Source organism: Artemia sp. Qi Xiang Cuo, chromosome 5 (assembly GCF_049724085.1).
Source record: "Artemia sp. Qi Xiang Cuo chromosome 5, ASM4972408v1, whole genome shotgun sequence".
Taxonomy (NCBI): Eukaryota; Metazoa; Arthropoda; class Branchiopoda; order Anostraca; family Artemiidae; genus Artemia; species Artemia sp. Qi Xiang Cuo.
In genome coordinates this window covers 45776047-45798755 of record NC_142798.1, presented here as the reverse complement: position 1 = coordinate 45798755, position 22709 = coordinate 45776047, and the positions used below count along the sequence as shown (strand labels likewise).

General features: G+C 38.8%; 1 protein-coding gene across 1 annotated transcript in view; it reads left to right on the top strand.

The window, feature by feature from the left end:
• Positions 1-22709, top strand: part of LOC148952180 (tribbles homolog 3-like) — a 160434-nt gene that overhangs the window by 48820 nt on the left and 88905 nt on the right. Inside the window, exon 3 of the mRNA XM_089089644.1 lies at positions 4013-4305. Within this exon, the coding sequence (XP_088945770.1) occupies positions 4013-4305 (293 nt within the window). The remainder of the gene's footprint in view (positions 1-4012; positions 4306-22709) is intronic.

Genomic DNA, 22709 nt, shown 5'->3' with positions numbered 1-22709 from the left:
GGAAAAAGGGGCATTTTTTGAACGAAATAGCTAAAAGTACAGAATTATGCTCCTAACAAAATAATGGGGGAGGGGGTTTTTGTTTTACATAATAGAAAAAAGCATACTTAGCGTTTTCTATCGAGTATATACATCATATTTTAAGGGTTTGTGTTGCTGGAGGGGAGTGCTACGTCCCCCTGAAATTTGAATTTACTGTTGAAATGATTTTTTTTTTATCTGGAAGTAAATTTAAAAAAAAATTAGTAAGCTGTACTCACATTGACACTTTACGGATCCATTGTTCCAAAGTTAATAAAATATGTAATCAGTTCTCTGATTGGCTGCCTAAAAAACAGGTGTCAGCTCGAAAAAAACCAGTCTGGTTGAAAAACTTGGAGTTGAAACAAATTTTTGTGGGGGAATCCCCGTTCATACTGCTATCTTTTTTGCAATGTTTAGGAACAGGAGGGGAATCCCCGCTCGTTTGGAATGGTACCAACGGGACATAAGCAAATAGCACATAGTTTCATAACGTGTTTAATCACGTGTAGAGGTCCCATAGAATAACAATGGAAGGAACATAGCGCTATAGAATAGCATGGAAGGGAACATTAATCCTTAGAATAGCATGGGAAGGACAATAGAATAGCATGGAAGGGAACATAAGCCCTTAAAATAGCATGAGAGGGAACGTAAACCCTTGTAATAGTATGGGAAGGAACATAAGCTCCTAGAATAGCATGGGAGGGAACATAATCCACCCAAATCCATAAGTACATGCTCTGGAAAGACACCAAGGAACATAAGGCAAGCAAATCCATAAGTACATGCTCTGGAAAGACACCAAGGAACGTGCCGTACGCAAATAACACGGAGATTCCTATATGTCTCGGCAAATCCAGACGAAGCATTCTACTCGAACAGAAGTTATTCCGTAAAACAAAAAATATCATGGCAGTGTTGTTTCTAAACTAAATTTTAATAAAAAACGAGCAGAGATAATTTTTAAAAAAACAAAGTTTTTCTGAGGGAAGTGAAGAGCGGAGTTGAAACTTAAAACGAACAAAAATTATTACTCCACAGCCTATCTAACAAGTAGCAATAAAACTAGTGCGAATAAATCAACTGGTGATATTTCCCTATGTTTGTAGGATTACAGAAAACCGATGCTTTACTGAAAACAAAACAATATAGCAGTTTTTGCAAGATAAGTGCAAACATTTAAGGGCACTTTTAACAGTATAAAAGTAAAGCATTTTTAGATTGTTGCTTTATTTGTTCGTTTAATTTGGCATCCCTTCCGCACAATGAGCTCAGTTCAATGATTGACTGTCATTTTGGATCCGAAAGACATTTCATGATTATTTTGTAGACAAGTTCGAAATGAAGGAATCTTACTAGTATTAAGACAACAGACTCGCTTTAAAATTTTTATCACAACTTGAAATTCTCCGTTTATAGAGAGAAATAACTGGATCTCCAGAGTCCATATTATGATTGATATGTTCTTTATTTCGAGTAATACTAGGTGACACCGAGATGTTACCCGATAAATCAATCCATTATTTTTATGCTGTTTAATGACTGTAAACTTAATTTTTATGCCTAAGTTAAAAAAAAAAATTAATTGTATACTGAAAGTTACTGATATCACAGCTCCTGTAGGACTATGACAAGCGTTATAGATTAGTTTGTTGTTCTGAGGCTACGTATTTACTTTTGACTCCTAAATCAATATCCTTGTTTTTTATACTTGGCTTTTGTGTTTTCAATAAAGCGCTAGTTTTCTGTAATCCTACAAACATAGGGAAATTTCCCCAGTTGATTTATTTGCACTAGTTTTATTGATATATGTTAGATAGGCTGTGAAGTAATAATTTTTGTTCGTTTTAAGTTTCAACTTCGCTCTTTACTTCCCTCGGAAAGACTTTATTTCTTTAAATTGATTATTTCAGGCTTGTATTGCTCAACAATATGTTCCATCTGCCTTTTTGGAAGATCTTGTTATTTGTGTCTAAGAGGAAGGCAAAACCCGAAGGTTTGTGAACCATACAGACCAATTACAGTTTGCTCCATTATTGATAAGCTTTTTGAAAAGCTGATCTGCCAAGAAATCAACGCAAGATGCGACCATGGAGACAACCAGTTCGGATTCCGGGAAGGCTTGGGCGTGCTAAACGCACACACAACTCTTTTGGCTAATTTAGTCCGCTTTTGGATGCTAAAAAAGAATATGTATGTGTATGCGACCGACATTTCTAGGTGTTCGATTCCGTTATTTATTCACTGGCTATTCTTTCTCTGTTGAGAAGTGGAATAAAACCTTTTCTCTTCGGTCTCTTTTGGAATTGGTTTAGCAATGTGTCCATACGGGTGCGGCTAGGTAGCCAGCTTAGAAACTCTAACACCGTTCGGAAAGGCGTGACACAAGGCTCTGTACTTAGTCCAGTTCTATTCAATAATGTTATCCGAATCGTTACTAAAAATATTCCTCCATTCCTGATTGAGCCGTATATTGATGCCAGCCACCACTGTTACACAGACGACACTCTTCTACTATCAGACGATCTCCAAGTTCTCCAAAATGCAGTTGACATAGTCAGCTCTGGTCTCAATGAGACTGGGCTCCAAGTCGGCTCTTCTAAACCTGAGCTACTCGTCTACAGTTCGTCTCAGCAACCACCCGTAACTATCAATGATTGACCCAGCAACTATTTCCACATCGTCTTCCCTGAAATATCTAGGTCTGCCGTTTGGCTCAAATGTTATAACTACTAAAACACTTGTTATCTTAGCGTTTAAAGAAAAGCTTAGAAAATCGTACGGACTGCTTGCTCGAGTTAAAGGCCAGTTTCACAAAATAATCCTTGGCAGACTTTACGCTCCTTTTTTCGCCCCACATGTCCTCTTTTTGGTCCCTTTGTGGAGTTTTTTTTTCACACTATCTGAGCGGAAGAAAATTAACTCTATTCATTCATTTTTGCAAATATCTTCTGCAGTTGCCGCTCTGGACACGCAACTGTTACATTTCGAATAGGTATGGCGCTTTTGATATTTCTTATTTTCCGTGCTTTGTACTCATCTAAGTGCATTTCAGGCTTGTACAGAGGGCTGAAATAAATGACCTGAAATACATTCTACCGAAATTCACATCTCTTAATTCATGACAATTATTTCCATTTTACTTAATATTTTACCAGTGTCTGGAGGTTTACTGATAGTTTCACTGATAAGCGTCAGTTGGGGAGGGACGACAGGGCCCTGTGCATCCGAGACTCCCCCCCCCCAAGATTTTGAAAATTTCCTTTTTATGGGTATTTTCATTTTAAAAAAATTCTATTTTTATTGGAAAAACTGAAAAAACAAATTTGTCTCCTACCTATTGAAAAATATATTTTGCCCCCCCCCTCCCCATCTAAATATTCCTGAATTGACACCACTGGCTATGTTGAAATTGATATTATCTTTTGTTTCAAGAGTGGTTGATCTATGTTCAATTAAACGGTCATGGTGACAAAGTAGTTTTTTTCCTGAATTTTGATGTAGAGTCTAGACCCGAGATTCGCCTGCAAAAAAAGAAGAAGAAAATCCAATTTGTGTCTCTTTTAGAAAATAAGATTTGAGAAAGCGGCTTTCAGGCGACTATATGTTTCCTCTACGTTATTAGTTTGTAAAATAGTTGTGAGTTTTTTTTTTGTACAATGTAACTTGTTTAGAAGCCATATATTTTTAAAACACCTTACGAACTTACGAAAGATAAAAATTTTATATTCTTTGGCTGGTTTTAAAAAAAAGATAAAAGAGCATTTTTGCCATTTTTTAAATAACAGTAAATATAAGTAAAAAAAACTGATATTCCAAAAACTGAAAAATTCTTGATATATTTAAAATGTATGATTTATTCTACCTTTTCGGTCAAGACTGAAGGGATTTGTCAAAATACCACGATGTCTTGTAATCTCATGAAACTGCGTGTCTTTTTTTAAGCTAAAGCTCTTGATACCAAAACTCTTAATGTAATATTCTTCAGGTTTTGAACCGACAGACAGGAGCAACAGTCTTAGAAGCCCACTTTCGGCTCCAGTCATCTGAATTCGTCGCTCAGCCTACGGAAATTATCACTGCTGGATCCGAAGAGTTCATATTTTACCCTAAAAATCATGGTGACGTTCATGCATACGTTCGAGACCATCTAATTCGTGATGAAGATCAGGCCCAGATGATTATACGACAAATTGTTGGTGCTGTTGCTGACTGTCATTCCGCTGGGATTGTACTAACTGATCTAAAAATGCGTCGCTTTGTTTTCGCTAATGCGAAAAAGTAAGTTTCTTTTTGTCTATTTCTGTATTTTTCTACCATTGTAATCACACTCTTAGATAAAATCGAATCGAAGCTGTTACTTTAGCGTTCCAGCAAGGAAATTTCTGTTTGATAATGGTAGATGAGAATAAGCTTACCTAAGCTATGGATGTCAGTCCTTGATTTTTCTTTGAACGATAATTTCGACAGGACCTGTGCCTGTCATCATCGGGTTCAAATTCAAGTCTCTTGCCAAAATTTGGATATTAATTCATATAGTAAAAGAACAGACTTGTTATGCTGATTCCAAATATTATTTAGTGATTCATTTAGTTTAGTGTTACTCGTCGAAAGCTACGAGCCAGAGAAAATTTGTCTGGTTTTCGAAGAAGGGGCGAAACACCCCTAAAAGTCAAGTAATCTTAATGAAAATCCTACCATCAAATTCAGAGTACCAGAGAACCATACAGTAGAGTTTTCAAGCTCCCATCTGCAAAAATGTGTAATTTCATAACATGCACCACTGATGCATGTTTATTTGTTTTGTTTTTTTTTTTCAGGGGTGATTGTATCAAGCCAATGGCACTAGAATATCAAGAGAGAGCTCATTTGAACGGAAATTAAAAATTCTAGTGTCCTTTCTTAGTGACCAAAAAGAGTGGAGTGTAGCTACCTCCCATCCCACGCCCCTTTTCCCCCCAAAATCATCCGATCAAAACTTTGAGATAGCTTTTTTCAGCATAATTGAAAGGTCCAATAACTAAGCCTTTGGATATAACATAACCCCCCACAGTCCTTGGGGAAAGGTCTTTTAAGTTATGCAATTTGCCCATTTTTTACGTAGTGTTTGTTATTGGGAAGTATGCATGCATTTTTCAGTTGGGGGTAGGGTGAATTTTCTGCTGGGGGGTATTTTCCACAAGGAGAATTTTCCACGGAGAGGGAAGTTTCCAGGGGGAGAATTTTTCAGGGGAATTTTACACTGGGGTAATTTTCTAAAATCCCTATACGAAATTCTTTTTATTTGTCTTCCTTTCTCTTTTCCGACTCAATTTTATACGGGTAGATGTTAAGGGTAATTACCCAGAGTAAATTTTCACTGGGATTGAATTGTCTAGAGGATCTTTTCATGGGGGGTATTTTTCCATTGAGGGGGAGACGGGTTTCTCATCATTATTTAAAAAGAAAACGATCAGAAACTAAATAAAAAGCAATCTTTTTCAGATGAAAGTATGGAACAAAATTAAAACCTAAAACGAACAGAAATTAATACATACATATGAGGGGGGTTGTCCGCTCCTCAATACGTCGCTCTTTCTGATAAAGTCTTATGTTTTGTCACAATTCTTTAAGAACGACTCTTGAAACCCAAAAGTCGTTTAATTAGAACAATAAGAAGCTTTTTAAAAGTATTAAAAAATTTTAGTGTCAAGAGTGAGGGATTGAAGAGGGGGAAAACCCCTTCGTATACGTAATAATTTCTGTTCGTTTTAATTTGTCTTTCGAAAAAACTCGTCTTTTTTATTTAATTAATTAAAGCACTGACAGATAGAGAAGCAAAAAATCAATTATGACCTCTGGTGTTTTTTTTATGACCTCTTCCCAACCCGTTCGGGAACAAACTACTTTTCATTTAACCCTAGAAGGATGGCCAAAAAGCGCAATCTTTGGCAATCCGTCATCTTCATCTGTAAGACGCGGCCTAGTCATCTTAACCTTTCTTTCATAACAACCCTAGAAAGTGGGATTAAATGACTTTTTCCGTACAGCTTATTATTTGATATACGGTCAGTTAAACGAGTATCAGACTATCCTTACACAATTTCTCTGAAAAACATTTAACAAAACTTCATCGGCCTTTCGAAGTGCCCATGTTTAAGAACCATACCTGACCTCTGTCATTACTTTGGCTTTCAATATTCTAATTTTATTAACAAACTTCTCTTCCAAACTTTTTTTCCGACTGTGGAAAAATAAAATTCCCCTTGGCTATTTGACTTTTTACATCTTAACTATATTCACGATATTTACTAATAATATTATCCAGGTATGTGAAGCTATCCACTTCATCTATTTCATCGTTACCTAACGGCATCTCTTCATCCTTATTAATTAATTCCTAGTCAGAGCGACTTAGACACCATAGTCCTTAACGTTAATTTTCAAAGCTATTCTTACACCTTGAACAGCCAAAACCTCCAATAATTTGCTAACATTTTACGTATGACACTTAAATCATATGCATAACCATCTTCCGGGGATGTTGTATGTTCACGAAGTTTTAGACAATTCAGGTGAGTACTCAATAGTGATTTTTATCAGTTTGAAAACAAGAATCCTAGGTTTAGTTTTGAAATATCAGGTATCTTCTTTTTTTCTCTTTTTTGTCGGATTATTTTTTAGTTATATTAGATAATCCAAGTGCTTTATTATATTTACATTTATGCGCAAGAAGTAAAAGTTTTCCGCATTGGGGTATTTATAAATAAATAAATAAGAAAAGTCTAGAAGTTTTATCTTCCTATTCAATTTCATTATCTCCCATAGTCTTGACCGTGTTGCTTAAGACAAATTCAACGGAAATAATCCATATAAACGGGAATAGGACATAACCGTGCTTAACTCCTGATTCCAGACCAAACCTACTACTATCTTTACTTCCTACCTCAACAATTTTACTCTCGTAGATAGTTCCAATTACTTCAACATACTTATCTGGCATACAGTACAAGGACATGACTTTCACCAGAGCTCCTCTATCAGCTGAATCAAATGCCCGTTCATAATCTATAAAGCTAACGACTTAAGGGGTCTGGTGTTTTTTTCACTTCTCAATTATTAAGCTAAGAGTGAAGATTCCCGACAAATTCGTTCCCCTTCCTAAAACCACACTGTTCTTCTCTTATAACTTAACCTGCACCATTTCTTAGTTGATTCTGCCTTTACCAGCTCTGCAAGCTAATACGTCTGTAATTATAACTTACCACACTCACTCTCATCGCCTTTCTTAGAAAAGAGTTTAATTATCTATTAAAAGATGACGCTATAAGTTAAACAGTAAACTAGAAAGAAGGGGAGGGGTCGTACAACAAAGAGAACAGAACAGCTGGACAAAAAGTAGAAGCAAGCGAGTAAGGAGTGCAGAATACTGCAGAGTCAACGGACTAGATGCCCAACTAAATGGAAAAAGAGTAGGAGATGCCATTTACTAATGGTGAAGGGTAATTAATTGTAGGACTGAAAGAAGGAGAGAAAACATGACAATGTTTCATCGGTATTGTGAAACTTATTTCCAGTCGGCTATAGGAACAATGCTACACATAACTTGAAATAGAGTTTCCGTGGCCTGCCTTGCTTAAGATTTGCCAGCAACTACAGCCCGTGAGTCAGACTTTTAGAGCAATACATTCGACAGTATCTTAAGAGTAAATTGCCTCGTATTTCCATCGAGCTGGTACATGCACTAGAAAAAGACAACTGTAAGCCCAGCTCTTATTTCGCACCACTTTTGCTTCGGATCTGACGCTTTCCTGGTATATATGGTTATTGCAAGAATTTAGGACCCTTTCCCTCCTCCCCTACAGAGATCAAATGGAAACTGGATTCCCAGTAACTATGTCATTATCATCTACTTTTGACAGATTATTGTAGATATCCAATAACCCCTTTTTGGTAGATATCTTAATGACTAGAAGTGGGGGACCCCTCTTTCTCCACAGAGGCTGTATTGGTCCCGGTTTATCCAAAGACACAACTAGCCCAGTAGCATCGACATTTCATCAAGTTTTGTCGAGACCCACCAAATTCTTTTGGTAGGAATCCCAATGACATTAACTTAGGGGCCTCCTCCTTATGCAAAAAAAAAAAAATCCGGACCACATGGGTACATCATGAAATTAATGCTCAATTTCCGCCAAGTTTTGTTGAAACTCAACAACCCTTTCTAATAAATATCATGGCTTAAAATATAGATCCCTCTCCATTCTTCCCGAAAGGTAAAATCAGGTGCCGACCTTAAAAAGCGTATTACTTCTAATCGGGTTTGACTGATGTCAAACAACCTGTCGTGGTAGAAGATGGAATGACAAGAATTTGCGGAACCTTTTGTTCTTCTTCGGCAGAGACCGGTTGCGAAAAGGTCCAGCGTATTCCCTCCCCCCGGAAAATTTTCCATGGAAAATCCCCCTCCCCTGCTGAAAATTCCCCCCACATATAGAGGAACCAATGAAAAAATACGACAAATAAAAAATGATGAATATTATTTCAAATAAGAAAGCAATAGCTTAAGAAAAGAAAGTCTTCAAAAGTCATCAAATCTTGTGTGCAAAAAAAAAAAAAAAAGTATTTGGTTCGTCCACTTAGAGACGTATATCAGAAGGTTTTTCCGTCAATAAAGGCATAGACCAGAAATATTCCTGGGAATCAAGAGGCCCTAGATATAAATTAAATTCCGCTCTTTAAGGCATCTGACACCCTCTCCCCACCTACACAACGACCCACCACCCCTTCTTCATAGTAGCTAGTGAACAATTATACTCTTTTCTTTGTTCTTCTTAATTTTGTTATTTTCTCTTTGGCTGCTCAATTTTACATTCGGGGAGGATTTTTCAGGCAGAAAATGTCAAGGGGTTATTTACGGTGGAGATAATTTTACGGGGGGGGGATTCGCCTAGCACCGGATGTGAATACACAAAAAACAAAAGTAGGATATTCACTCTTACTTCCCCATGTTTGTTTGGGATCTGTCAACCTCTTTTAGTACATGATAAAAAAAAAACCCCCCTGTTCCTCCTGGACAGGGATCGGGTTGATTCCTGATCCTCAAAAGGCTTAACTAATACACAAGTTCCTGTTACCCACCAGCTTTGGCTAAGATCCTACAGCCCCAGCTGGTAAATGTGATGGTGAAAAGATTCTAGAAAACCCGCAAATCCTCTCCCCGCCTATGAGCCAGATTACGGGGAGACTTACCTCTGTCTAGGTCTGGGCTACATGTTTAGAAAAACAAAATTCGATAAAAATTCAAAATTTCATAAAAGAAACAAAAAGATGGTGTTTGAGATTATCCCAACTAGCATTAATCGGAGTTAACTTAACAGTTAAAACTTGTAAACTTAACGATTCAACACAGCGCTTTACTAGATGGTAGTGGAAATTCGAAAACACAATTTCTTCCAGTTTCAAATCCCGTCGTTTGTCTATAACTGCAAACAGAATCTTCTATTATATTCTCTGAGGCCAACCTGACTCTTGTGATGGAGGAGAAGTGTGCGTAGCTGTGTTAGCCCCAGGCAGCTTAGTGCTGCAGTGAGTTGCTAGTAGTAGTAGTAGTTGAGCATCCTATCAACTGAAACACCCAGCTTTTCTTTTTTTTTGCGGCCTCCTCTCCCTCTCTTAATCTTTCTCGTGTATTGTTTAATATATACCTTTATGTGTGTAATATACCACACAAGCTATGGTTTAAGTTTAGGAAACGGTATTCCTCTTTATGAACTTTGTTAATGGTGGTGACCACTTTCCGAACTGAATTCTGAAATAACTCAGTAAGAAAAACAAAATAGCACGTAGTCTGTGCTAGTGACTCATGATTATTTGAAATTGCTCGATAGACAGACACCGAAGTAATAGGCCCGTTTTTTAGCACTAAGATCTTAAATCTAAGATCTTACATCTTTCTGCAAAGATTATCGTTTTTTAACTCATCTTTGTTCTAAGATCTTACAGCTCACTGATGTTAGCAAAAAGTGTGAAGACTGTCACTGTTCTGCCATATAGAACAATGATGAGAGAACTTTGATGATCTACTCATCATTCTTCTCAGACCACTGATCAGAGCAGAATGATTAAAGACGTTTGCACAAAAACGACCAAAGATGTAAGATCTTTGTTCAAAGATTTCACTTTTAAGCATCAAAATGGCTTATATATGGAATTTAGTATCCGATATTTACCACCAGCAAGTTCTCGGGTGGGGAATATCCTCCTTCCCCCCTCCCTTCGACAATAACCCTCTGGGAAGTTCTCCCCGCATGTAAGTTTCAGCAACTAAATGGAAAGTAAGGCAATAAAAACAGTAAAGAAAAGAAGGGATTTTGGAATGTTCTGCCAATATTCCTAAATACGGGTAGAAATACATAGTGTAGAGTATCATATAGTAGCCTTCTATAATTTTTTTATTTATATTTCTTTTAATTCTTTTTTTTCCTGTTTTTGGGGGCTGGGGCTGGGGCTAGGAAAAAGGTTAAAGAAAAGAATTGTTTGCTTACTTATTTAAAAGAAGGAGTTTGGTCCATTTTAAATTTTCTTGGTTCTGACTTTGAGTTTTACTCCATACTATTGAAGTAAAAAAATAGTGATAATGATAATAACGCCCTTTAGAAGTACTTCACACGGGAAAATTTTCTAACATACGCCTAGTGGATCGATCCGCTATGATCAGATCGTTGTCGATCTCAAGGGGTGAATAGGTATCGTATTCTATAGACGTTGGTGCCAAACTCCATGGAATGGAATTACTGATGGTTTTTAGTCCCAATCTGTATCTCCGTGTACTTCCATCATAGGGCAAATTTTATATTTCTTAATAAATTTCTTTTGACCTTTAGCCTACCCTGCTATAATAGCTCAACCCCCAAAAATCGAAAAAAGAATTAAAAGAAACAAAATTATGAAAATAAATAATATAAGATATTCTAAATCATATATTATACTTATTTATTAGAATATAGGGAGAATATTCCAAAATCCTTTCTTTTCTTCATTTTTTTATTTGTCATACTATCCCTTTGACCACTCAATTTTACCTGGAGATGGGGAGGATTGTCTACAAGGTAATTGTCCATGAAATCGGTAATTAGCCTAGAACCTTTTTTTTTGCACCTTTTCTTTTTTACAGAAAATTAAAAAGAGAAACAAGAAAATATTGGGCTTCATTTTAGTTTCTTTGGCTCGGCACAAACATATATGTAAAATTGCCAAGCCTCTGTGCAGATATTTATTGGGAGTTGGGATTCTTCAAAACAGCACAGAAAGGCAAACTGTGCAAAAAATTTAATTATTAAATAACCATAAAAATTCCAGGGATATGGGTCCCTAGATCATCTCTTTATGATGGAGTATTTGTGCTAATTCTGTTTATAGAATTATAAACAGAGCATCATAACTATGTTGTTATGTTGCCCCTTACCTACGATGGTGGGACCCATTGCTTTCTTTAGGGCACAACAATTCAATGATTTAAATAATATGAAAATTTTGAACTTGAAGTCACAACGTTAAAAAACAACGAATTTCGAAGTTTAGCTAATGCGACTGATACTGATACTGACTAATTCTGACGTCAAGCTAATCAATGATAGACTTCAGGATCGAAGAAATATTGTTTACGATAATCGGGTCTGTAATTTCTGGTAACTGCAAATACCCATACTACTACTACTAACAGCTCACTGCAGCATCAAGCTGCATGAGACCGACGCAAATACGCACGCTCCTCCTCCATGCCCATCTATTCCATACCCTCCCTCTTTACAGTTTTCCAAGAAGATCGAGGTTCCCTGAAAATCCTTCATGTTCTCGATCTACTTTTCGTTGGCCCTAGATGGTTGGCCGAAATGGAAGACCTTTGGCAATCTGTCATCCTTCATCCGCAGAACATGTCCTCTCCATCTCAGCCTTTCTCTCATTACAGCCCTAGAAAGCGGGATAGAACCATATTTGTCGTACAGCTGCCTGTTTCAAATAACTGTCAGTCAGACGGGTACCCAGACAATCTGTTGACAATTCCTCCAAACAATATAATAAATCCTCCTTCGTGTTTCGGAGCACCCACGTTTCAGATCATACTTGCCCACTGTCATCATTGTAGCTTCAAATATTCTAATCTTGGTTCATAGATTTATCTTCCTATCCATCTAAACTTCTTTCAACTGTAAAGAAAACACCATCTTGGCAAAACTACTTTTAAAATCTTCCCTGCATCCACCATCTTTACTAATAATGCTACCTAGGTAAATGAAGCTATCCACTTGGTCAATCTTGTCGTTACTCATCATCACCTCTTCGCCTTCACTTATTCCTAGTCTAAACGACTTGGTTTTCTTAACATAATTTTCAAGCCTATTCATGTGCTCTGAGCTCTCAAAACTTCCTAAATTATCAGTAATTATGCTGACACTTATTCTAGGACGCTCATATTAGCATCAAATCTGCTCAAATCAGCATAATCCAAGTCTAGGAGAGTTTAACTTTCCCATTTGATTCCAGGCTCTTTTATAGCCTTTGCCATACTCGTTAAGTTAAAGTCCATCAAATTGATTCAAATAAATGGAGGTAGAAGGCAACCCTGCTTAAGTCCTAATTCAATACGAACCAGCTACTAACCTCATTTCCTACCTTAACCTTGCTTACTTGTACTTGTGGCGAGGCACAGGCTGTTCAGCCCAACTCCGCACCGAGGATATGATGAACCATTTTTGGCCACTAACGTCGGTTTTCTGTTTGGGGGTGGATGATTTCCAACCATGATTTATCCCAATTGCGTTCGTACTTCCTCAAACCTCCCAAAGGCTCAAGGTCTTTCTACATTGTGGCATGCCAAGATTTAGTTTGGCCACCTTGCCGTTTCTTCCAGTGGGGGAGTGGCTTAAATTCAAGGGACGGACGGGTCAGCTACTTGGGCGCCGCATAACGTGCCCAAAACATCTGAGCCTTCTGCTCTTGACGATAGCAAATGATGAATGCTTCTGATTGCACATTTGCATTAGTTGCTCGTTGCTTATCTTTTGGCCAAGTTTGAGGTTGCAGATGGCTCTTAGGCACTTGCGGTTCAAGATGTCGAGTGGGCGTTCTTTGTCTGCCTTTAGCGGCCAGGTTTCGCATCCATGTAGCAGGATAGAGCGAATACACACCACGTAGACTCGAAGTTTGGTCTTCAGGCTGATCTCTCTTCTGGATCATAATGGCTTACGCAGTTGGCCTAAGGTGCTCCATGCCTTGCTTATTCTGGCCTTGATCTAGCACGAGGCTCAAACCTTGATATCAATCAGTGATCCGAGGTATCTGAATTCTTCTACCTGTTCAAACTGTTGTCCGTTTATGGAGACTGGCGAATTTCTATCTGTGGAAAGGTGTTTGGTTTTGGGGACACTGATGGCCAGGCCTGTCAGGCTAGCGCTATTTCTCACTCTGTAACATGTCCATGGCTTCAGTGAGGAGTGTGCCATTGTCTGCGTATTCAAGGTCCCCTAACTTCTCATCGCTGGTCAGCTCGATTCCATCTTCCGCACATATGGAATTTTTGAAGACCCAATCAATTATGTAGTTGAAGAGGACTAGGGAAGCTAAACAGCCTTGTCGCATGCCGTTTCGAAGAGTTCAGTGAGCTCCCCGTACACGCGGATGCTGCTACTCGTTTTTTCATTATATGCTTTCATCAGGCTCACCAGCTTCGATGGGACTCTGTCTTTCAGCATGATTTCCCTTTGTAGCGGGCGAAGCACCGAGTGGAATGCCGCTATAAGATCCAAAAAGATAGCAGTGATTTCTCGGTTATGGATAGAGCGCTGGTGTTGAAGGATCCGAAGGGAGAAAATGGGGTCCACACATCAAATTCCTGGGCGGAAGCCAACTTGATTTTTCCTAGTTCTTCGCTCTCTTTCGGCTCTAAATCTGTTTATGATGACGAAGGCGAAAATATTTCCGGCCATGTCAATGAGCGAGACCCCTCGACAGTTTTTGCTGTCGCTCCTGTAACCCTTCTTGAACACTGGAATGATAGTTGCATCCCTCCAATCTAGAGGGACGTGCTCGCTCTTCCAGATCTTCTTGAGGTTGTCTTTGAGTGTACTGAACAAGGATGGGCTTGCTTTATAAAGCTCTGGTGGTAGCCCAGCTTATCCTGTCGCTTTATCACTCGAGCGATTTTACCGCTTTCATTACTTCTTCAAACTTAGGTGGGGAGATGTCGGCGGGGTGCTAATTTGGCGGTTGGGAGGGTTCAGTTCCACTGTCCGGTGGTATAGAAGACGGGTGGATCTGGTTTGGTCTATTTAGGAGGCTCTCGGAAGTGTTCTGCCTATCTATTCATGCTTTCCCGTCTGTCGGTTATTACTGTACCATCCGTCCTTCTTACATTTTTAATTGTTAGATTTCCCGTTCTCTTGAGGTTCTTAAGGATGTGGTATTGCTTACGGGTATCATTTCTTCTGGCCGTTTCTTCCAGTTCTGTTGCAACATTCGCCCAAGATCTGTTCTTGTCCCTCCTAGCTATTCTGTGAGCTTTCTTCCGTAGCCGTTTTAACTCTTCCCGATCTTGGGAAGCTTTTGATTCGTCCGAGAGTGCCTGAAGTTTCTCTGCCGTGTACCACTTCTTGTGGTTTTTCGCTCGTTTTCCGAGTATCTATAAGGGTGCTTCTTGTGTTGCTTCTTTGATTTTTTACAACGACCGTTCTATATTTCGGCATCTGAATCGTCATTCCGGTCTCGGAGGACGGCGAGAGCTTCGAATTTGTCGCTTAGCTCGAGATTAAACTCAGCCTTAATCGCTGGGATTTCTAGCTTCTTTGTATCATATTTATACGTGGGGCGTGTTCTTCTCCTGGCTGACAGTTTCTGGTGTTGTGCGGCTACGACAAGGTATTGGTCGGCCCCAGTCTTAGAGCTATTATCTGCCCCTCTGTATGCCCTGCATTCAAGGACAGAGAATCGCCATCTTTGTCTTGTCATTAGATAATCAAGTTGGGCCAGTGTGCTGCCATCTCGGGATCTCCACGTGAATGTATGAGCATTTTTGTGTTGTAAAAAAGTGTTCATAAGGGATAGCTTATTATGTATTGCAAACTGAAGCAATCTTGTACCATTCACACAAGGTTCTCCGCGTCCGTATGGTCCAATACTACCCTGTTCTGCTGGGTCAGAACGGGGTCCTACCCTTTCAATGAAATCCCCCCAATCACAATCTGGTCTCTGCTAGAGAAGCTGTTAAGAACCGCCTGTAATTCGTCATAAAAGTGATCTTTCAGGTGGTAAGGGGAGTCTCGTTTAGGTGCATACGCTGCTATTACAGTCACATTGAAAGGATGTCCATACAGTCGGATCTTCGCTATTGGGTTGGAGACTGGATCCCAGTCTAGCACTGATGATTCGGTCTTCTCACTGAGGATGAATCCAGCACCGTGACATCCGGAGCCGTCGCTAGAGCAAGAGTTGTAAAAATGACATACGTCAGCCATTTCTGGGTCACACTGAATCGTGGTTTTACCTTGGTCATTCAATCTTGTTTCGGTGAGGCACAGCATGTCTAGGTTGTATCGGTAGAATTCTTTGGCTGTAAAAGCCTGCGTCACGTCACATTCTACCGAACATACATTCCAGGTTGCAATTCTTAAAGTCCTCTTCATCGTCTTCAACGATGTTGTTGTGTACCGACTCGCCCACTCTTCGCCAATGTCGCATGAAGGTTTGACGCGTCGCCTGCCGGGGACGCCGTATAATAGGTTATTTTACTTTGGTCCAACATTATTCCATGATTTTTTTGTGGGAATTTTGTTAACCGTCGGCTCCCCAGGCCATCGGTTACCCGTTTACGCAGTTTAAGAGAGGTCCACCCATCCATCACTATGAGGTGTACCTAGGATTTTCCGAACGGACGTTAGGGACGAAGGCAGAAGTGCTTGAGCCCACTCGTCACAGCCCACAACCGCCACAACAAGCGGGAATACATCTTGCCATGTAAACCCACCTAAGTTTGAAGGAATTAGGAAGGGATTACCTTAACCGCAGCAATGTTATTCTTTTACATATCAATAATCACTTTAATGTATTTATCTGGTATACCATAGAAGGAGACAATTAAATTTATTAGCAAACACCACATTTTGTATCTTCTATAAACGATCATCAGGGAAACCCATTGAGTTGCCCCTTTAGAACCTACTGACGCAGATGGTAGGGATTCAGATGAATTTCCCATGATTATAGGCACAAATAGACAGGATCCCAGGTGGAGATATTGTATTTCTATACCGTAAATCAAGACTCGCAGGATCGATACAAGACACTAGGATATGTAGTGGTGCTGTTATAGGTGTTAAAAGTAAAGATCACCACCTATTTATGTCTAAAGTTTATCGAAAGGTGAAATTTATAAAGAAGAACTACCTTCCAGGAACAGCTGAATATAAGACTGGAGAGTCTGAAATTCGACAATGTAGAAGATGGATTGGATAACTTTAGGAAAATAGTTTGCCAAGTAGCAGAAGGAGTGTTAGGGAAGAAAGTTAGAAACACAGATAGGAATGTTAGCGAAAACGCTTTAGGCTTTATAAAAAGAGAGGGGGGGGGGGGTTGTACAAGATGTTTTTGAGTAATACATCAGATGAGAATAAGAGCAAAGTAATGGAAGTAGAGACTACATTAAAGTATAAATTAAGAGGGTGTGAAGTGGACACCATCGATAAAATTTCAAAGGATCTGGAGGGTGCAGCCACATGGCAGCAGTATTTTCTCCATGGTTTTAAAAGGTGCCCTATCCCTGCTTTTAAACGGAGCCCTGCTTTTAAAGACATTCTTATCCCGTCATCCCATGACAGCCAGCATGTGTTAATTACGGCACAGGGTATCTTTTTTAGAGACGCAGGTGTTAATTACGTAATAGGAAATGTTTTCTAAGAGACGCCTATGTTAATTACTTTAAAGTTTCATCGATTGTTTAAAAACCCCGCGAGGGCCTAGAGAAACCTTCAGGATTTCTTTGTTCTTACGTAATAGGGAATGTTTTCCAAGAGATACAGATGTATGTTATGTAAGAGAGAGGTTTTTTTCTAAACGAAGCATGTGTTAATTACTTAAAAACCTAAGGCGGCCCACTAGTAAAAAATCTTCAAGACGCTGGATCCTAGCTAGCAATTCCACCAGGCCCCTAGCAACCTTTTCCACCGGGACCCTAACAGTCAATTCCAAAGGGGCCATGGCGGGCAACTCCAACGGGATCTGTAGCATCCAATTCCAACGGGGTCCCTAGCATTCAATCCCACCGGAACCTTAGCATCCAATTCCAATGGGACCCTCTAGCAACCAATTCACATTGGACCCCTACCAACCATTCCCGCCGGGGCCCCTAGTGATCAATTCCAACGGGGGCCCTGACTATAGGGGGCCCTAGCATCCGATTCCAAGGGGACCCCTAGCGACCATTTCCAGTGGAGGGCTCCTGGCGAGCAATTCCAATGGGGCCTAACCACTGAGGCCCTAGCATCCATTTTCACCGTTAAGGCGTTTCAACGCCTTAACTGGTTGTTACGTAATAGTGAATGCTTAACTGTGTTAAGTATGACGCACTCCAGGGGCTTTTGGAGGAACCCCCGCTTGTAACACTGGAGGACACATTCGTGGGATGTTACGTAATGACGATGGACACGTAGCTTGTTACATTATACTTTCAGAGATTTTTTTTTCTTCGTGATTTCTTTTTTCTTTCAAGGTGTTTTTTTCAGGATTTTATAATCTTTCAAGGCGTTTTTTTCTTTCGAGACGTTTTTTTCTTATTGAGATTTCATTAAACATTTTTTCTCAGGAAACCTTTATATTCCAAAGATTTTTGTCCACCTTAGGACTCGGAAAGAGATTTACCCTCAAAGGAATGATGCCCTAGACAGCTGGACTATGAAAGTATTTCTAATATTTTGATTTGGGAAATAAATTCTACAAAACAACCCTTTGCACGAACGGGGGAATTCCTTGCTCTGCTTTCTAGACCAATTAAACGGATTGCATGTTTCCCACCTTTCCACATGAAAGCGCACAAGCATCCCTAAGCTATTGATCTTTGTTCCATAAGATGCACCTACCCATTACAATTTTTTTAATTTTCTAGCGTAACCTAGACAGATAAAGTTAGTCATTGAATCAATGAGATTTTCCATAGCCTTGGTTTCAGATATTTCATTGCGTAAAAGATTACGTATTGAAGACTCGTCCTGGAATAAGAAATCTAAAGAATGAAAGTTTTTGTACATACAAATTTTATTAATAAAAAAAACGTTATTAAATAATGAAATCACAAAAAGCAGTTAGAACTCAAGGAACGAAAAACAAAACATGGAAAAACCTTATAAAGGATAATATATAAGTAAAAAGAACCATGAAATCACCGAAAAAAAGTTAAAACTCAACAAATGGAAAAACAAAACGTGAAAAACCTGATATTGGATAAAATATAAGTAAAACAAGCGTGAATTAAAGAAAGGCGGGGATCCTAGGAAATAATTCCAGGGAGGGAGGGGTGGAGGGTTGTTATTAAAGGTAAATTAGTTAATATTAAGAGTTATTTCTGAGATGTTTTAATGAAAATGTCACGTTTCCTTGAACCAAGACTGTATATTCACGTTACCGTGAATAAACATACGGGGCTAGCCTACCCTACCAAGCCATATTAGGAGTTTTTTTCTGAGAGGTCTTAATGAAAATGTCTCGTTTCTTTGACTGATTGTTAGATTTCAGTCCGCCCCCCCCCCCTCCTCCGTCAAAGAATCTTTCAATACCCCAAGGTTTTGATGAAAATGCTCCGGTTCTTTGAACCAAGACTATGCATTCTTGGTTGACAAGCGCACTTTTGAATAATATTTTCTCTTCATGTTTCGCATAATCTTGTTGGAGGTAAATTTAAACCAAAAGATATATATATTTTGAAGATTTTCAGATATATTCAAGATATTTTTGAGGGCTTTTAATGAAATGTCTCGTTTCTTTGACTGGGTGTTAGATTTCAGTCCCCCTCTGACGAAAAATCTTTCAATTCCTCCCAACATAACTTTAAGCTGCAGAACATTTTAGTCTAAGCAATTCACGTCCCCGTGTCACACTATGGATGGCATACGCACCCTCTGGTAGCCATTCATCCTCCCAAAGGCATTTTTTCAGATATTTTCATGATAAAAATATGCTTTAACTCCATTGGATCTTGTTTTCACAAGCCATCGTCAACGAGATACATCATCTCAATTCACGCCACCGTGCTACATTGTGATTGACCCTCTGGCACCCCCCTTATCATTCCTAAGACATTTTCCAGATACTTTGGTTCATGAAATGAACCAAAGTATTCCAGATGTTGAAAATATGCACTAAATCCTTTGGTTCATGTTTTCCCGAGCCAACCCTCCGTGATACACCATATCAATTCACACCATCGTGCCACACTATGTCACCCGCTGGCGCTCATTATCATACCTCATGAATTTTACATTATACATATTACATATATTAGGAGTTATTTCTGAGAGGTCTTGATGAAAATATCTTGTTTCCTTGGCTGGGTGTACCCCCGAAACAAGATGCATTCTGGTTTTTGTTCGTGAAACCTGTTGCTTGTGGATTATTTCTTCAAAAAACTTAATATATCTTGATTTATGTCTTCAAAACATATTATATTTTTATTTCTTCCTTATAAAACTTATTGCATATTAAATTTTCTCTTCCTGAAACATCTGCATTGGTTCTTCTCTGTGTGAAACCGGTTTTGTTCGTTAAACTTATTGTGTGCTTATTTTTGCTCGTGAACCTAAATTTATCTTGATATTTTTCTTCGTGAAACTTGTAGTTGTTTTATTCTTTCGTGAAACTTAATTTATCACGATATTTTCTTCGTGAAACTTATTGAAACGAATTTTCTTGGAGAAAAATCAATGTACATGTCTCAAGAAAAGTACGATCAATATGCAACAAGTTTCATAAAGAAAAAAAATAAGAATATAACAAGTTTCTTGAAGAAATAATCCACATGCAACAAGTTTTACTAACAGAAATCAGCAAGCATCATGTTTCACGAAGAAAAACAACAACATGCAACAAGTTTCACGAAGAAAATATCATGATAAATTAAGTTTCACAAAAAAAATCAAATTACAACAAGTTTCATTAAAAAAAAATGACGATAAAATTAAGTTTCACGAACAAAAATCAGCCTGCAACAAATTTCACGAAGAGAAAAATCAACTTGCAAGAAGTTGCCTGAAGATGAAATAAAAATATAACAAGTTTCTCGAAAGTATAAATTAAGATACATTAAGTTTCCTGAAGAAATAATCCACATGCAATAGGTTTCAGGAACAAATCCATCATGTATCACGTTTCGGGGGAATACGCATTCAAAGAAAGGAGACATTTTCATGAAGACCTCTCAGAAATAACTCTTTATATGGCTTATACTTATGTCTAATAACAACCCGCTCCCTCTGGAATTGCTTGCTAACCACATTTTGCCACGGTGACGTGAATATACGTAGTCTTGGTTCATAGAAACGTGGCATTTTCATTAAGACCCCTCAGAAAGAACTCTTAATATGGTTTAAGTTTACCTCTTATAACAACCCTCCACTCCTCCCTCCCTGGATTTAGTTGTAAGGACCCCTGCCTTTGTTTAGATAACACTGGGTTTTGCTTATATTTTATCCTATATCAGGTTTTTATACGTTATGTTTTTCCATTCTCTGGGTTTTAACTGCTTTTTCTGGGATTTCATGGTTCGTTTTACTTATATTTTATCTTTTATGAGCTTTTTTCATGTTTTGTGTTTCGTTTGTTGAGTTTCAACTGCTTTTTCTGTGATTTCATGATTTTATAAAGGTTTTTTTTATTAATAAAATTTGTATGTACAAAAGCCTTCATTTTTTAGATTTCTTGTTCTAGAACAAATCTTCAATACGTAATCATTTACGTAATGAAATATCTAAAACTAATGCTATGTACCATCTCATTGATTCAAAACCTAACTTAATCTCTAGGTTACGTTAGAAAATTAATAACTTCGTAATGGGCAGGTGCATCTAGAATATATTTCCTAAATGAAAATATTAAAAATGCTTTCATAGTCCGCCTGTCTAGCGCACCATTCCATTGAGGGGAAATCTCTTTCGAATCCTAATGCGGACAAAAATATTTGGAATATAAAGGTTCCATGAGAAAAACTTCTCGAAAGGAAATAAAATACCAATAAGAAAAAAAAACTTGAAAGAAAAAACGCTTTGAAAGAAAATATGCTTTGAAAGAAAATGAAATCCTGAAGAAAAAAACACCTTGAAAGAAAATGAACTCCTAGAGAAAAAAAACGCCTTGAAAGAAAATGAAATCCTGAAGAAAAAACGCCTTGAAAGAAAAAAGAAATTCCGCAGAACAAAAAATCTCTTAAAGTATTATGTAACAAGCCATGTGTCCTTCGTCATTACCTAACACCCCACGTAGGTGTCCTCCACATTTACAAGCGGGGGTTCCCCCACGGGCCCCTTAAGTCTAGCATGTCATGTGAGACTGCGTCATCCTTAACACAGTTAAACATTCCCTATTACGTAACAACAAAAGAAAGCCTGAAAAACGTCTTAAAGAACAAATGTCTTAAAAACGTCGTGAAACATTTTGAAAACCTCCTGACGATGAAATTGGATGCTAGAGCCCCCGGCGGAATTGGATGCTAGGGCCTTCGTGGTTAGGTTAGGACCCCCGTTGGAATTCCTCGCTAGGGGCTCCCTGATGGAAATGGTTGCTAGGGACCTCGTTAGAATTGTTTGCCAGGGCCCCCGGTGGAATTTGATGCTAGGGCTCCGTTGGAATTGGTCTTTAGGGGTCCCGTTGGAATTGGATGCTAGGGCCCCGATGGTTAGGTTAGGGCCCCCGTTGGAATTGATTACTAGGGACCCAGCTGGAAATGGTTGCTAGGGCGCCCATTCGAATTTGTTTCTTGGGGGTCCCTTTGGAATTGGATGCTAGGGGCCCCGGTGGGATTGAATGCTAGGGGCCTCATTGGAATTGGATGCTACGGTCCCCCGATATAATTGCCAGCTAGGGCCCCTTTGGAATTGCCTGCTAGGGCTCCTTTGGAATTTACTGTTAGGTTCCCGATGGAAGAGGTTCTAGGGGCCTGGTGGAATTGCTCGTTAGGGTCCGGCGTCTTGAAGGTTCGCCACTAGTGGGCCCCCTTAGGCTATCAGTAATTAACACATGCATCGTTTAGAAAAAACCTCCTTATTATGTAACATGCACCTGCATCTCTTGGAAAACAGTCCCTATCATGTAACAATCAAAGAAACTATAAGGTAACTAACACATGGGTCTTTTAGAAAACATTCCCTATTACGTAATTAATACCTGCTGGCTATCATGGGATGACGTGATAGGGATGTCTTTAAAAGCAGGGCTCTGTTTAAAAGAAGGGATAGGACTCCGTTTAAAACCTTGGAGAGGACACTACTCACTGCATAATAGTAAAATATTGTTTTGGCATATAGAGAAATTGAGAGGTGCTTGTCAGTTTGTTCCAGCTAAAAAGGAGAGGAGGCTTTAATTTTGTGATAAGGACTGTGTAATAGAGAGATGGACAGAACTATTTCAGGAGTTTTTAACCGTGATAAAGTTGTAGGAAATGATATAAGAAG